The 16,278-nt window shown below is 34.1% G+C and overlaps 1 protein-coding gene across 18 annotated transcripts in view; it reads right to left on the reverse strand.

Annotated features, from left to right (window-relative positions):
• The window catches only part of Kmt2c (lysine methyltransferase 2C), a 275,600-nt gene that overhangs the window by 119,538 nt on the left and 139,784 nt on the right, over positions 1-16,278 (reverse strand). For 17 of the 18 annotated variants that reach the window (XM_046429840.2, XM_046429842.2, XM_046429847.2 and 14 more), the window contains 3 exons: positions 11,078-11,240; positions 3,426-3,597; positions 1,458-1,572 (listed from right to left, as the gene is read on the reverse strand). In XM_046429840.2, the coding sequence (XP_046285796.1) occupies positions 1,458-1,572; positions 3,426-3,597; positions 11,078-11,240 (450 nt within the window). The remainder of the gene's footprint in view (positions 1-1,457; positions 1,573-3,425; positions 3,598-11,077; positions 11,241-16,278) is intronic. The other variant, XM_046429848.2, reaches the window with a different exon arrangement.

Below are 16,278 nucleotides of genomic sequence, written 5' to 3' on the forward strand. Positions count from 1 at the left end.
ATGATTGATTTAACTTTCTAGAGAACATTCAAAGAAAGGCCACACTAAATATTGTTTGTAAATATCATCCAAGAATTTTTTTAAAAATTAGTTTTACTAAATGAGCTGAGAGATCTGAAGGTAAACTTGAACTATTCTTATCTTCTATTTTCACTTTAAGAATTTAAATACTTTATGCTTCTGGGTAGATAACACCCTATAATTTTCTGTTGCTTACCTGGTCCTACACAAAGTCTGCCCAAGTCGACAGAACTGTAAGTCTACCCACAGGGACTACAGACAGTAGTGAGAACTCAGTAAATTCCTGGGAAAGCTTAAAGTGATCAGCATGGTATTATCTCAGGGTCATACAAATGCAGATACAAAAAAACAGACGGAAGAAGAAAAAATAATTTACTGACCAAAAGAATAACAAGGAAAACTTAAAAGTAACTATAAACAGATCTTAAAAAGTGCCCCACACAATAGAAGGTCTGGTATTTTAAGCAATAAAAACGTAGGAAAACATCTGAAGATTCTGGCCACATCTCAAAATCAAGAGAAACTTTCGACAATAAATAAGAAAAATAAATATCTGAGTCACTAATCAGTTATTTAAAACTACCATGGAAGAAAGAGAACCTAAAAGTTGCACATTATGATTCCAAATTCTTAATACATATACATATACACACACACACACACACACAAACATAGGTACACTGTACATACAAATTAACTGTAAGGACCCTAGGAGCTAATCAATCAGAATTCAATATCTTTTACCTGGGATTACAAATTAACAGACTGTAAAATACATCTGGTTTTTCAGTTTCTTCATGGAGATACCACCTATTTCACAGGTGTCTGGGAAGATTGATAAATAATGCAAAACTAGTTTATTTCATTAAGCACCATACTAATATTAATTGATAAGTTCACAATATTTTTAGTAGCCCCAAACTGTAAACAGCCCAAATGTTCACCAACAAAGATTTAAGTAACAACTTGGTATCTCTACCACTCAGTAATACAAAGGAATCACAACTAATATGTGCAACAAATTGGAAAAGCCTCAAAATAATTACATTGAGCCAAAAAAGCCAGATAAAATGAGAGTATACTATATGATAGCATTTGCACAAAATTGTAGACTGTGAACACCAATCTACAGTGAGCAAAAGCACACCAGCTGGGAAAACCAGAGAAGGGTGTGGATAGCCAGGAAGGCGGGTACCCAAGGGCACCAGGGAATTTTTGAAGATGATGAGAAGGTTCATTATATTGAAGATGATGATAGCTTCATGGTATATATATGTGTCAAACTAATACTTTAAATATGTGCAGTTTGTTGTATGTAAGTTATACGTCAATGAGGTTTAAAGTATTTTTAAAATAGATTTGAATAGGTATCTGATTTGTCTGCTCTCTATATAAAACATACAGAGGATATTTTCTTAAAAAAATAAATAACTTACTTTGCATTTCCAGCCATTGGTTGGTACTGATTTCATAACTGGTTGAAGACAAAAAGTATGATACCCTTTGTCACACGTATCACACACTAGCATCTTGCTATCTTCTCCCGATTGTCTAAAAAATAAGATAGCATTAATGATGCCTTATCTTTAAACTTATGTTTTATAACATAAGTAATCATGAATAGGATCAGTCCTAGAAACTGCACAGTTCATAAATACCTCAGTATCTGTTTTTGTCTCTACATAGATAATGATGAGGTAACCCCCAACCATGGATCCCTAAAGGGCTATTTTTACTTGAAGTTCACCTGCAGTAACTTGCTGTAGTCATTTTAGGACTCCTGTAGAGGAGGAGGGGGAAGGCAATATGAACAACCTCTCATCTTTGTTGTTGAAATAGCTCATGCCCATTCATTTGTGGGGAAGAATTGTAACTGCTAGGTGATACTGTGTGGAAAGGATCAAATCTTGGCAGCGTGAATGGCAAAGGCACTGTTATATAATGACAGAGGGTCAAATCAGACATATCTATATTTGTATTCAGACTGCTATTCCCCAGCTGTGCAAACTGAGGCTTCAGTTGAGTTTCACATATAAAATGGGAATAATAATGAAAGAATTCTGTGAGAATTAAAATGTGAGCTTAAAATGTCCACTAAGCAATAAATATTAAATGATTATGTACTAAGAAAAATAATCTTGTCATAATTATTGAGAATTATACTTGAAAACCTAAAAGCTTTCTTTAAATATTCTTTTGCCCTAAAAATTGGGTCCCAGCCCTACCACATAATCTCGTCTCAATTCTTGGCAGTTAATCACTCTCAGATACTAAATTTAATTCAAGAAGAGGAGAAAAGCAAAAATGAGGAATTTAAGAAGAGTTGAAAGCAGGTCTCCAAATCAAACCTGGGGATAAGTAACAAACAGGAAAAATGGGTAAGAGCTGGCCTCCAGTTACTATTCAGTTCAAAAGACTCTACATATAATGTTGCATACTTTAACTCTTCTGCTAGGTGGAAGGATCTTAGAGAATAAGCACTCTCTTCGAGTTTTCTAATTCCTCCCAAAGAAACTGAAAACAGATACAAGGTACTGAAAAATGTTTACTTTTATTTTACCTAATTTTTACCAAAATAAGAGGGTAAGTGGTCAAATTTATTCCACATAACTCTAACATATTGATGCTAACTATCATCAAAATGAGTAACTAATAAAACAGACTGAACATGGCAATGCTGGGTATTAATTCCTTCTGGTACCAAAAATACTCAGCCTGTAAACTGCATTCTTAGATTGTTGGTGATGCTGGTAACATCCCTGATTATCTTGCTAATGGGGAGTGGGGGAGTTTCAGAGACTAGAAAAATGACCAAGGATGGAATATAAAAAATAGAAGAAGATAACATTTGTTATCTGCCATAACATTTGTTTAAATGCCACACAATACTTCATTTTAGAATTATGGTAACTAGAATCTACTAAAGGTAATTGTCTTTCAGATAAATATAAAGGTTTTATTAAAACAGTAATCTTAGAAGAAAGGGACCTTTATGGAAAAGAAATTCAAACACACCACTGATTTTCCTGGCTGAACTCTAGGAAATAATTTCTCTAGTTAGAGCTTCATTTTCCTATTAAATCATCTCCCCAGATCCCCTCAAGAAAAGCTACTTTATTTTTCTAATGCTTAAATTATTAAGATCAGTCTTTTACAAATTGTTGGCATATTTAAGTTAGATTTTTAGACAACCAGGAGAATTTAAATTATTAAAATGTGTTTTGCTTAGGGTTCAAACTAATAGAAATGCTAATAAATATCTAGTCATTTAAGACACAATAAAGTCTGTTTGAATGAATATAGCTGCAATATGAACAACTTTTATCATATTACATAAATCTTTAGCACCTGATAGGGTCTCTCTTAAACTCAATACACACCTTTGAGTTGAAATTAAAACTTACTTGCAGTTCTGGCACACTTTGCACTCAGGACATTGCCAACCTGCACGTTTTAATGGAGTAACCGCTATATCCAGGCACATTCCATGATAGTGCTGACCACAAGTGGTACAAAAGAACTGATCTAAGAGGTCTCCCGGGCTGTCGCACACTGCACAGTTTGCATCTTCCTTTGCTATAATTAACAGTAAAACAATGAAATTGTTGTATAAGAATTTAATACTTTTCTGACTTGACAATTTAAAATCACTTAAAGGGAATTTGCATGGTAAACTTTTAGACACTTGAAGTTATCCACACTGGACTGGAATCTAGTCAGAATGAGGTCTCAATAAAAGCATGGTAGTGTATTTAATCTAGATTTAACCACATTAAATTCAATCATGTAGTTTTGCAATGATTTGTGCCTATATCTTCTTGAGGCCACCAACATTTCTGGATTTTATTTTTCTAATACCAATGATAATGCTGGGCATTTAATTAATGCTCAATATATACTTGCTGCAATGAATGGACAAGGGGCAGAGGGAATGAATTGAGAGACGCTGGTAGTATAAGAATAAAGATTTTATTTGGATTAAATATATTTGAAATTTACAAAACCAGATAAAAGACAAAATTAGGTAATGTTGATATGAATTAGATTAAATGCTTCTTAAGCATAAACAAACTAGTCAAATAAGGGGTTTTTTTAATATTGAAAAATGTCTTATGTGGGAGAACAGTAAAAATGGAAGCTACATATTCAAACATGAATGTAATTTTTCATATATTATTAATTCTATTCTCATCTACATTGATTTCCAGTTGTAAAAGCATTGAAGTCCATATACTTATAGACATCATCTAACCATAAATGCAGACTAAAAGGTGCACTTTCTAACTGTACTTTTACTGTCTAAAACAAAAACAATGTCAAGAAAAAACTGCCCTGCCCAATACACAGTTAAGCCCATGCATATATTACGATATAAGAAGGAAAACAATGTATTCTAAAATTACTCCACATTAGGTCATATGACTATGCCTATTTCTAACAACTATCACAAAGTGTGAGAGTCTTTTTTGTTGTTGTTTTCCCTTTTGTTGAGTTTGGTCATTCCTATCTGTTCCTCTATTAATTCTATTCTAAAAATCACTTTCACCTTCTCTCTTTCCTAGTTAAGCATCTTCAAACTGAGTGCAAATCTACCCTCTTACATGTTCCAGGAGTCAGAGAACTTTTCCTACAAAGGACTACTTGGTAAATATTTAGGCTTTTAAGCCACAACAGTCTTTGAATACAGACATTTAAAAAAAAAAAAAATCCTTTAAAAATGTATATACCATTCCTAGCTCGAGGTCCTGGAATGTGGTCTGTAGGCTGGACCCTGACATACAGATCCACCATTCCCCTGAAGCTGCTTTAATGTAGCTACAAAGGACTGTGTGGTCACTTTTCCAACCAGGCCATTCCTACACTTAGCAACATTTACATTATTGACCATCTCCTATTCACACCTCCCTTTCCTTGACAACTCTTTCCTGATCTCTCCTTAGGCTTTCAGTATGTCCACCTCATCTTCCTTTTTTGACTGCTGCATCTCTATAACCTCCCTAAATGCTGAAGAGTTCCCTAGACTCCACCCTGTTTCTTCCTTTCCAACTCCCTATGGTTTTCGTTTGTGGAAGGACAAAGGAAGGACACTGTGCTCTGTGATCTGCCTACAAATGAAATCTCTCCCATGTCAAAAGAAGGCTACAACTGCCAAATTTGTATTACCAGCCCCAGGCTTCGGTCATAAATCCCAAACCTTTATTTTCAGTCTTACTAGAGGTCAACAGCCAGAAGTTCTAAAAATAATGAAATTAAACTTATACCAAAGGGTTATAAGCAGAAACTTCAGTGTCACTGTTGACTATTAACTCCTCTGACCCAACACACCTGAGAGACACACCAATGCTTATTTACTAAACTTTCCATACCCGACTTTCTGTTCTTATTATTTAGTTCATGTTTTGTCTTAATGATAACAGTTTCTTCAAAATGGAGTCATCCCAATTTAAGGTTCTGATCTCTCTAAAAATCATCTATACATCTAAACCACATTTTCAAAAATGTAAAATCTAATTGTCAGGCTCTGCTTACACTAAAAATCATCATTACCTCCTTTTACACCTTAAAAAAAAATCATAATTTTATAGGCTGAGCAAAAAAGCACCCCCCCACCCCGCCTTCCAGCCAGATCTTGGAACTACCCGCTCACTCCTGTTGGTGTGAGTAGTCTGTAGTGAGCATGACACAACACTCTGTCCAACGTCTATGTCCCTTTACACATTCTGTTCCCTCTGCTCAGAACTCTGTGTGCCAGGTTACAATGGCACATGCCTGTAATCCCAGCAATTCAAGAGGCTGAGGCAGGAGGATTGCTAGTTCAAAGTTAGGCTCAGCAACTTAGTGAGACCCCATCTCAAAATTTAAAACAAATAAATAAATAAAGAGGTCTGGGGATATGGCTCAGAGGTTACACACTCCTGGATTCAATCCCTAGTACTACATTATTCAAAAAACAAATAAACAAACAAAAAAAAGAAAACACCTTTGTGCTTCCGTGACATCCTCAGCCCATTCCAGAGAGGCCTTCAAAACTCTGTTGCAAATACCTGTTTTTACACCTAAATGGTTGTTGTTCCCCCATATACCTACAAGAAAGTTTTGCTGTACTAGCCATTAAAGACAGCCCAAAGCTGGGAACACCTGAAGGACAGGGATGTTTCTTTTTCTGTTCTGTATCTCCAACTGCCTAGCATAATTTAAATCTTATTAAATGCATTTTATTTAAATGAAGGTCTTCCTTCTACAATCACTTTTAAATAGCTCTTTAATTGTCAGACATTTAAAATAAATCATGGATTTAAAAGGGGAAGTATCACACATGATAGAAGGACATAAGAGGGTAAATGATTTTTCTTAATACTAAGATAGAATTACCTACATTTAAAAATTGATCTTTGATTTTTGCCTACTCTAAACTTTTAGAAATTGTGGAAAGCACATGAATAATTATCAGATACTTGGTTTGCCTTATTAATAATTTTGCAGGAACACTGTCTAAAATATTTCCATAAAACTTCCTAGAGTTTGCTACTCCATCACTTCAACTTGCCATTACAGCAACTAGTCATAGCAGCTCCTGAGCAACTGACATACTAGTTAGTCCACACTGAGATGTGTAGTGAATGTAAAATGCATACTGAATGCAGGCTTAGCCAGAAAAAAAAAGTCAAGTGTCTCAAAATTTTTATATTAATTACATGTTGAAATACTAATATTTTTATATATTTGGTCAGATAAAACATACTATAAATTTCAAATACTTTTCACTTAATTTAACATTACTAAGAAACTTAAAATAGCTTGCTTGCATTATATTTCTATTTCACAGAACCATTCTATACTCACAAAACCCCCTCTGAAACAAGAGTGTTCCCACTTTTTATTTTATAATGATTCCCAGCAATTCCTCAATGACAATCCTATTGTGTTATTTGACTTCTACAGATTACTGATAATAAACCAAAGAAAAACATCAATGTGATGCATCTAATACAAATACATTTACCATTTGTTACATACGTAACAATAACAGAAAAAAGTACTATGTGAAAGTATGAGGTTGGTTCCAACCTGCTCCCCAGCCAGGGAACAGGTATGTGCAGAAATACTAAAACCATTTTTTGGAGGTTATGTATAAGATGATGCAACTATGTAGCTGTCATGTCATGTCAGAAGTATGTGTATATGTACATGCATATACATCTGCAAACCATAGAGACATTAAAATTGAAGCAATCATCAAACAACTAAGTGAAATTTTTCTATAAGCAGTTGCAAAAGCAGATTGAAAGGTTAGAAGATCATTAGAGAGGGCAAAAGTAAAGCTCAAGTCTCCTTGGCTTCAATGATCACAATCTTTACTACTTATTAATAAATACTGACCACTAAATTGAACTACTCTACTCATCAGTGAAGGTGAAGAACATCGGAACATACACCAAAGTAGGCAGGAAAGTGCCACAAAGGCACAAGATGAAGAAGTTGAAGGAAATAAGGGCACAAGGTTCTTTTGACAAGAGAAAAGTGAAAGAAACAGAAGGATAATCTATACAGACAGTCATTTCCTAAGTGACAACTGTGAAAGAGATAAAAGGAAAAAGACAAAAACATTAAGCTCAGGTGAGAAGGAAGCTTATCACAGACTGAAACCTGCTCAGATTGGAAGGTGCTTGAGAAAGTCGAACAGGCACATAGAATAGAAGCACTGGTAGAGAGCAAGATTTCAGCTGCCATGGGGAAGAATCACCATCAGGCTAGACCAGCACAGCCTTCTTGTTCCATCAACTCCGCAACACACTCATCATCTGCCAGTTTTGTTCACTGGAAAGACACTGTGCTCCGTGATTTGCCTACAAATGAAATCTCTACATAGAAAAGGTAGATCATAGATGTCACCCAAAGAGGTGGGCTCATGAAGGTGGCAGGCAGTTAGGAAAAAAGGCCAGGGGCTGACAGAACATGGGCAAAACAGAAGAGTATCAGGACTTCAAGAAACACTAGCAAGGGAAGAAAGGCTGGAGTCAAACCTAGTGATGAAGCAAATTCGCTGGGGAGGAGAGAGTGGATTGGGAGATGATATTTCCCACATTTAAACTCTGAAAAGCCTTCTCACTGCAGACAGTAAAATGCAAATTCCTTTAGTCTGTGTTCACCTTGACATGATCTCTTCTAACCACTTAGCAGGCTACTACAATGACTATTAAGTGTCTGTCCACGAATCATGCCAGGCTCATTCCTCAAAGCCTGTGTAGCAGTTTTCTCCTTGCTTGGAATGTTCTCTCCTTGGTCTTTCATGGCTGGCTCCTTGCCATCCAACTTGCCTACTATGAAAGTTTATCTGGCTAAATCTCCTAGATGGATATTCAGCATAAACTTTCTAGACATAGTTAGCATATCCTTTGCATCATGATGTTGCAAGGATAATGTTGGAGCCATGATCAGCCACTTCTGTAGGACAGAGCTCCCTAAAAGGAAAACATTGGCTTGCTCACAGATAATCTTTCTAAGGAGAAACCTCATAAATGTTCTATCATCTGCATGAAAATGTTTTTGATAGATTTTTCTATTTTCATAAACAGAAGTGTCAATCTTATTCCTAACTCAGCCAACTATCACAGTACATTGTTCTGCACTTAATAAGCAACGTGAAAAGTGTGCACTCAATATAAATTATTCTTCTCACATTGAGTCTTAACTAAAGAGTTAAAAATAACTATCTTTTGGTAAAGCAATTAATTTATACAAGGCACAATGCTGTGTGATTCCATTAATTACTATCATTTACCACACATAATGACACTGATTCAAGATATCCCCATTTTAAAAACATAAAAGTTAACTATCTTATGCCATTTACCCACAATTAAAGTAGCTAGCAATATTTATGAAGGGTTTTACAGAGGCAGAAATACACTCTATCTGCAATATTATCTAAGTTATATCCTTAAATTAAGACATGTGGCCAGAAATCTGTATATTTAGACTGCATTCTTTAAGATCCCTAAGGAGGGCTGGGTTATGGTTCAGTGGTAGACCACTTGCCTAGCACATGTGAGGCACTGGGTTCGATTCTCAGCACCATATAAAAATTAATTAATTAATTAATTAGTTAAAGGTATAGTGTCCATCTACAACCTAAAAAAATATGTATATATATATTTTAAAAATCCATAAGGAATAGAACTTACTCACAATTGGGCACTGGTTTTACACCACTGGCTCAGTTTGAGGGCAGTTGTAGGAAACAGCCCTGCAGGATTTGTTTATACTGCCAGACAGTTAACTTTAAGACAATTTTTCAATATCAAGTGAATCTTGTCATATACACTGAGAATCAGATAAATGTTCTTATTTCCTCCTTTGTGTTAACTTCTAGAAATTTGTGTTTAACATAAATAAATAAATAAATAAATAAATAAATAGACCATTTCTTTTGGGTATCAGGCTCAGCAATACCTTCATAGTTATTTAATTTGTATTTCACATGGCCAAATATGCTTACTTCATGTTAGTTTTATTTTATTGTACAGTTCATCTATTTTAATCTCCATGAGTCTATTTTGGAACAAGGCATAATACCAGTAATTTTGATGTATCTTTTAGCTATAAATTGCCAGCATAAACCTTTCACCATCTGCATGACAAATGATGGCAAATAAGCTCACCTCAGGTCTTAACAGTTCATTATTTTACAAACTGATTTATGATCCCTAACATGTAACTGAGGGCATATACTATAGAATCTTGTTGTCAGCAGAAAGCAGTACTCCTATCAATTAATGAAATCTCTAACATTAGAGCCATATTCATATACAGGTTTGCACACTGTTTACCAAGGTCTATAGTATAACTGAATCCAAAACACTGAATAAAATTCAGGTTATTACATACAGAAAAGCAATTTTATCTAGTGGGCAAAGTGTATTATACCACCCAAAATATAATAATGTATGCCCTCACTGAAATAATTCACTACTTTTAAATACCCATAACAGTTGCTGTACATGAATATTCTATCTATCTCAGATGTAATGGTAAGTAATCCAAAATATTTTTTTAAACTTTATTTATAAGTCCTTTATTTATAAGCTTAAATATGATTTGGAATTTTAGTATGCCTTATCCATAACGTTCACCTGTATAGTTGGTAAGAGCACATGATTATATATGTGGACACAAAATTTGAACAGAAGATGAAATTATGGTACAAAATGAAGATAAAAAGTAAAGATTATATACTCTAATTGTACTTGAAATTACTTTATGTTAAGCCTGAAATAGTATATATGATTCATAAACCTGGAAAAGACGGGGGGAAAGCTTTTATCAAAACACTGGTAAGAAATGAATAAAAGATAACAAGTAAGTAAGAAGTGACATAATAAAAGACTGAATAAAACATCATGGAGATTTTACAATGAGTATGGAAATTCAATGTTCTAGGGGAAAAGATCCCACATGCTTATTGGAAATTCATATAGTGAAAAACCAGGAAAGTCAAACATTTAACATTTTCACTGAATTCTAAAACATTATTGGAAAAAGAAATAAAAAAAGACCACTGCAGATTACAGATACCCAAGACTGACGAATCACAAACAGGCACAACGAGCTTCCTATCACAACACCCAAGGCTACACAGCTCCCACAAATTTATAAAGTACTGGACGCTCCCACACCAGACATCCTCAGATAACACCAGAGAGATCTGGCTTCAAACTCCCCCCACTGCACAGTGTTCTGTGGGTAAAGACACTGATTACCATTTAACTTTTTAATGAACAGCACATATTCGAAATACTATACTCAGTATGTTTTTCTATGGTTTAATTTTTATTTTAAGCAAGAATATAAAAGCTCTCTTTAAATTTTTAAGGAAATAGCCTTTTGGAATTAATTTCTATCAAATTGTTTAACAAATTTCCCCCAAGGACCTATTGCAAAGATCCCTCAGACTACCAGGATTATGTACAAGTAGAATAACATGGAGGGACTGTACAGTGTCATTGTAAGTAAACACACTGAAAGAAGTTTAAAAATACATCTGTCATAAACTTACATCTTTCAGGAGCTTGGTCAATGTGTTCTGGACAAAGAAGGAAAAAGTGGCTGAAGTCCTGAAAGGTGCCGGCTCCTGCAGCACAGGGATAATGGTACATCTGGGTACATTTCTCTTCACAGCATTTGATACTGGCTCCAAGGTGCTTACAAAATGCACATCGCTGGAGGGGAAAAGGGAGAGAAGTCTCATTAGAAAACCTTAAAAAGCAACATTCAAATGTAGGGATAAGGAAGGTATAAAAAAAGTTATTTGTATCATACTAGTAAAACAATTTGCACCTGTGAATAAAGGACCAGTTAAAAATAATAAAACCTAAGGTGCTCAACCGAGTGTTTGTCATATCACCAATTCATCCTTCCATTCAAATTAGAAAGCTGGCATTTCAATTTTTCCTATTTTGTCAAAAATGTACAACTAAAGATTTAAAAGACAAATAGTCTAATAGTAGAATTTAAAAGGCAGGTGTGTAGTTGAGGGTTATTTTAACAGTTTGAAACCCAACCAAAACAGATAATAGGAGTATATCATTTTTAAGATCTATTATTATTATTATTACTATAATTATTATTATTATTTTAAAATTCAAAGTAAAATAAACTAATCAATGAATAAATAATCAGTGGGGCACAACTATATGATTAAAGATACATTTAAAGGGCTGGAGATGTAGCTCAATGCTAGAGTGCTTGCCTAGTATGCTTACAACCCTGGGTTCCAACCCCAAGAATCCCAAGGGAGATAAAAGTGGGGACATAAAAATCCAGATACTTCACTGTAGCAATTAGTTTTTGATTTCTTTACCACAGCTGGGAGTGTGATGGGAAATTAATTCATCTAGTTATATCTTTCCCCATTTCCACACTGGCCTGCCTCCACTTTCTTGCAAGATGTGGAAAGCAATGTAAAAAGTCTCCACAAACACCAGGGGGAGTAGAGGGCCAAGGAGTGTACATTGTGGGGAGGAATTACCCACAATGTTGCATTTGCTTATTCAGTTTTGTCTCTGAACAATTAATGAACTCTTCCTCATCCACCTAAGTCTACTTGGGAGTCTTTTCACAATTGTCTTTATTTTATGAAACACTGCTGAGTGGCTCTAAAACCTCTTTCTACGGAGACACCTAAATGTCTCATGCACCATGCTGTTTCACATTCACGCCACCACATGGTAATTCTATCTTTTTTCACCCTAGTCCAAAATCCTTGAATAAGGTACCAGTAAGGTACAGTCTTTGCATCCACTGCACCAGGAATGCTCCTTGACACAGAAAGGCCCTGATGAACAGGTGTTCACACTCACACACACTGAATAGATACCACCCTGCAATCCTATTCCTACACGTGACTCACCAAACAACTGAAACCTCACATAACAAAAATAGGTAGATTCTGTGAGCATAATGATGAGTATTCTCACATGCTAATGCACTGATTCTACAATGTTAATCAGGGAATGTGAGATTTTTAATTCTTTTCAATCTTCCATGTAAATTTGTAAATAAACATGTAAGTAAACCATCACATACTATCAAACTCTTCTTCTTTATTATCAATCCACTGTACTAAACAACATAAGAAAGCTTAGAGACTCTTGGTTTGTCTTCTGTACATTTTGATTTCAAATTAATAGACCAGTAAAACTTGTAAATAACTCAAGCTTTAGTTATATTCATCACATTTTAATTTTATATAATGTTCATATGTCCAGACTAGTATATATTTCACTTCTATTTTCTACTTAGCATTACTGCATTAAAAAAAGGAAAATAAAGCCTTATTTCTCTGATTAAAGCATAACAACCAGTTTTTTTTTTTCCCAAAATGGGCTGTTTTTATAATGCAACCTTCCAAGGCACCTAAATATGTCTGGAATATTAATAAATCCTAGAGTTGACAAGAATAATAACATCAAGGTCCAGAGAAGTCAAGAAAATGTTGAAAGAAGAAAATACAGTCAATCTGCTGAGAAAATTTTCTGATAACACATTAACATAAACTAATTTCTCCTAAATGGTAAAAAATATAGGGGTTCTTATTGGCACGATGTACAGAAGTCTTTTTCACTAAAAATAACTTTGACAAATAAGATATAATAAGTTTTACTTAAGTATATGTAAGGAAAAAATAATGTAAATTGATCCTTAGCCCAACACCTACATTATTTTAGAAACACCAATATTGTTCTTAGGCCTTCAAAGAAAAATATCACATGATATTAGCTAAACTATTATGAAAGTGCTGGAATTTATCCAACATACTCATTTACATCATCACAGAAAGGTATCAGGAAATAGTGGGGAGGAAAGAAAGCACTAAGAGCATGTAAGTGAACCCTTAAAACCCATCTGTTCCAACGGCCCAGCTGAGGACACCTGGCATTCAGAGAGTACAGACGCTACACACACCGGCTGGGAAGGATCTTCCTGTACCACAAAAAATATCTGTAAAAATTACAGAAAATACCAAAGAATGAATTTCCACTGGGATCATCTGTAATGTTGGCACTTATACACTTTTCAGAAATCAAATAATTCATAAAATAAATAACAATTATAAAACTAACATTTAGGGAGAATGAGTATAAGGTAAATAGTCCTTAAGTAATGTTATCAACTAAATGATGAATTTAAGTCAATATTTTAAAGTCTAGATAGTACTTTATTCTTTTCTAACTCTGTCCAATCATTAAAGAAAACAAAAGGGGGTTGGGGTTGTAGTTCAGTGGTAGAGCACTTGCCTCGCATGCGTGAGGCACTAGGTTTTAATCCTCAGCACCACATAAAAATGAATAAAGATTTGTGTCCATCTACAACTAAAACAATATTTTTTTAAAAAGAAAACAAAAGGGAGGAGATATGAAAAAGTAGTGTTATGTTTTACATTAATACAAAAACATACTTTTAAAAATCTCAGTGAGAACTCCTATTACCAATTATAAGAATGAGTCTGAGGGGCTGGGGTTGTAGCTCAGTGGTAGAGTGCTCCCCTCGCACATGTGAGGCACTGGGTTTGACCCTCAGCACTACATGAAAATAAAATTAGTGTCCATGGATAACTAAAAAAAAAAAGATTTTTTTAAAAAAGCATGAGTCTGAAGATCTTCCTAAATTCTAGACCAAAACGAAGACTTCTCCAAACAAATCTTTAATACAAAACATAACCAAAAAAAATTTCAGAGATTAAATTTTCATCATGAAACTACAACAAAAGATTAGGGACATTCCATATGTGTTGAACAGATCATCAAGTCAGTATTCCATATCAACAAGAGCAATGGTTTTAGACTAGGTGTTCTAAGAAATGTAAAGTTACTAAAATTTTCACATTCCAAAACTGTTTTTAAAGTTCACCAATCACTTCTTATTATTAGTCACTGGGATTCTCCCAAAGTAGTAACAAAGAACAAAGATGGCAAGTGAGAGGAGAAGATATGGTGACATGGAACACTAATCCAGAAGGTCAAAATCTATTTAATAGAAATGCCAGAAAGAGGGGAGAGGCATAATCATAGAAATTGTCCTAGAAGCAAAATTATGAAATATCTAATACTAAAAACATTTATTAAGTATAATCTCCACTTAACAGAAGAGAAACCTAAAATACAAAATGTCTTCATATCAATTCCACTGACCTCTGAACCCAAACCAAAGTCTCCAGGCTTAGTCTCCATCACAATTCCTCCCCAAACTCCCTAAAGATCAGCTTCAAATTACAATATCCCATTATCAATAAAACCCAGTAATTGGGCAAATTTTTAACATAAGGATAAAGAGAAATTTGGGGAAGCCAAACAGATCATTTCCAAAGCAAGACAAATTAGGTATTAGCAATATTAAATTAAAAGGAGAAGAAGTAGAGTACCTTTAAAGGTATACAAGAAAAATTATTTGAAACTAAAGTTTTAATGGCTGTTAAGATAACATTCAACTCCATGAAAAATAAATGTACACAGGTTAAATTCCCTATTAAAAGAAATGAACATTCAAAACATGCAAAACATACTTAATATACTCACACACTTTATACATAAACACATACACATTTTTATGTGTATATGTATATAGATACACATGAGGAACATGACACACTATACAAACAGCTGTGGATAAAGATAGACAAATACTATCAAAAACTGAAGGTATAGCAATATTTGGTGTAAAGAAAACAGAATTCTCAAACTAAAAAGCAGCAAACATATAAAAAATAATACTAAGCAAAAAAGTGTCAATTCAGAAGAATAATTCAATAAAGTTTCTAAACCTCATAAATATTTTTGGCATATAAAAAGTGAAGAAAAGAGAAATACATGCATAAATTAGACTTTATCATATCTCTCAAGTTACTAAGTAGATATAAAACAAATAATTTAATAGAAAGCTTGATTTAAGCTCACATAAAGATACATACAAATCTCTATTCCAAAATGACAGCAGCTCAGCAGTACAGAAATTGCCTAGTATGCATGAGGCCCTGGGTTGGATCCTTGAAAGACACAGACACACAGATACATATGCACTTGCTCATGTGTGTGCATACATGCATTCCCCCACCACTTTCATTCTATTCAAATGTACATAAAATTTTCAAAAAATGCATACAGGATCCAAATGTCCACATACACAAACGGTAGGTATTTCCTATGCTACATGCAATAAAAGCAAATATATTCTTCAATCTATAATAAGAATAAAACATTCAAAATGTAAGGATAAACTCCCAAGTTCCCAAATCTATTAAAAAATTTTAAACTCCTGTCTACATAATAGCAGACTTTTTAAAATAAAAAGCGTTGTGTTGTATTTGAATGATTAAGAAATCACAAAATCTTCTGAGATGTGGCAAATATGATATTCAGAGGAATAATATAACTTGGAAATTGCTAAACTTTAAGACTAAAAAAATGAAACTATAGCTAAAACTTAAAGCCAGTAAAAAAATCAGCATTCAGTGTGTAAGATCTGACATCTAAGGAAATAAGCTACACTAATAGTATGTCTAGGGAAACCTTATTACTGAGATTCAGGTGTTTTAGTCTATCAAAAGCAAAAATTTTGCATCAAAAACTGAAATAAAACAATTAAAATAAAAGTCAAATTATCAAATAATTTATTGTATGAGCAGGCCTGAAGTAAAATTTGGGGAGGGGGACTCTTGTGCCCAGGATTCAAACCCCAGCACCCCCCAACTCCCCAAATTTT

Source organism: Marmota monax, unplaced genomic scaffold (assembly GCF_021218885.2).
Source record: "Marmota monax isolate L192 unplaced genomic scaffold, Marmota_monax_Labrador192_F-V1.1 WCK01_AAM20220418_F8-fsc00193, whole genome shotgun sequence".
Lineage (NCBI taxonomy): Eukaryota > Metazoa > Chordata > Mammalia > Rodentia > Sciuridae > Marmota > Marmota monax.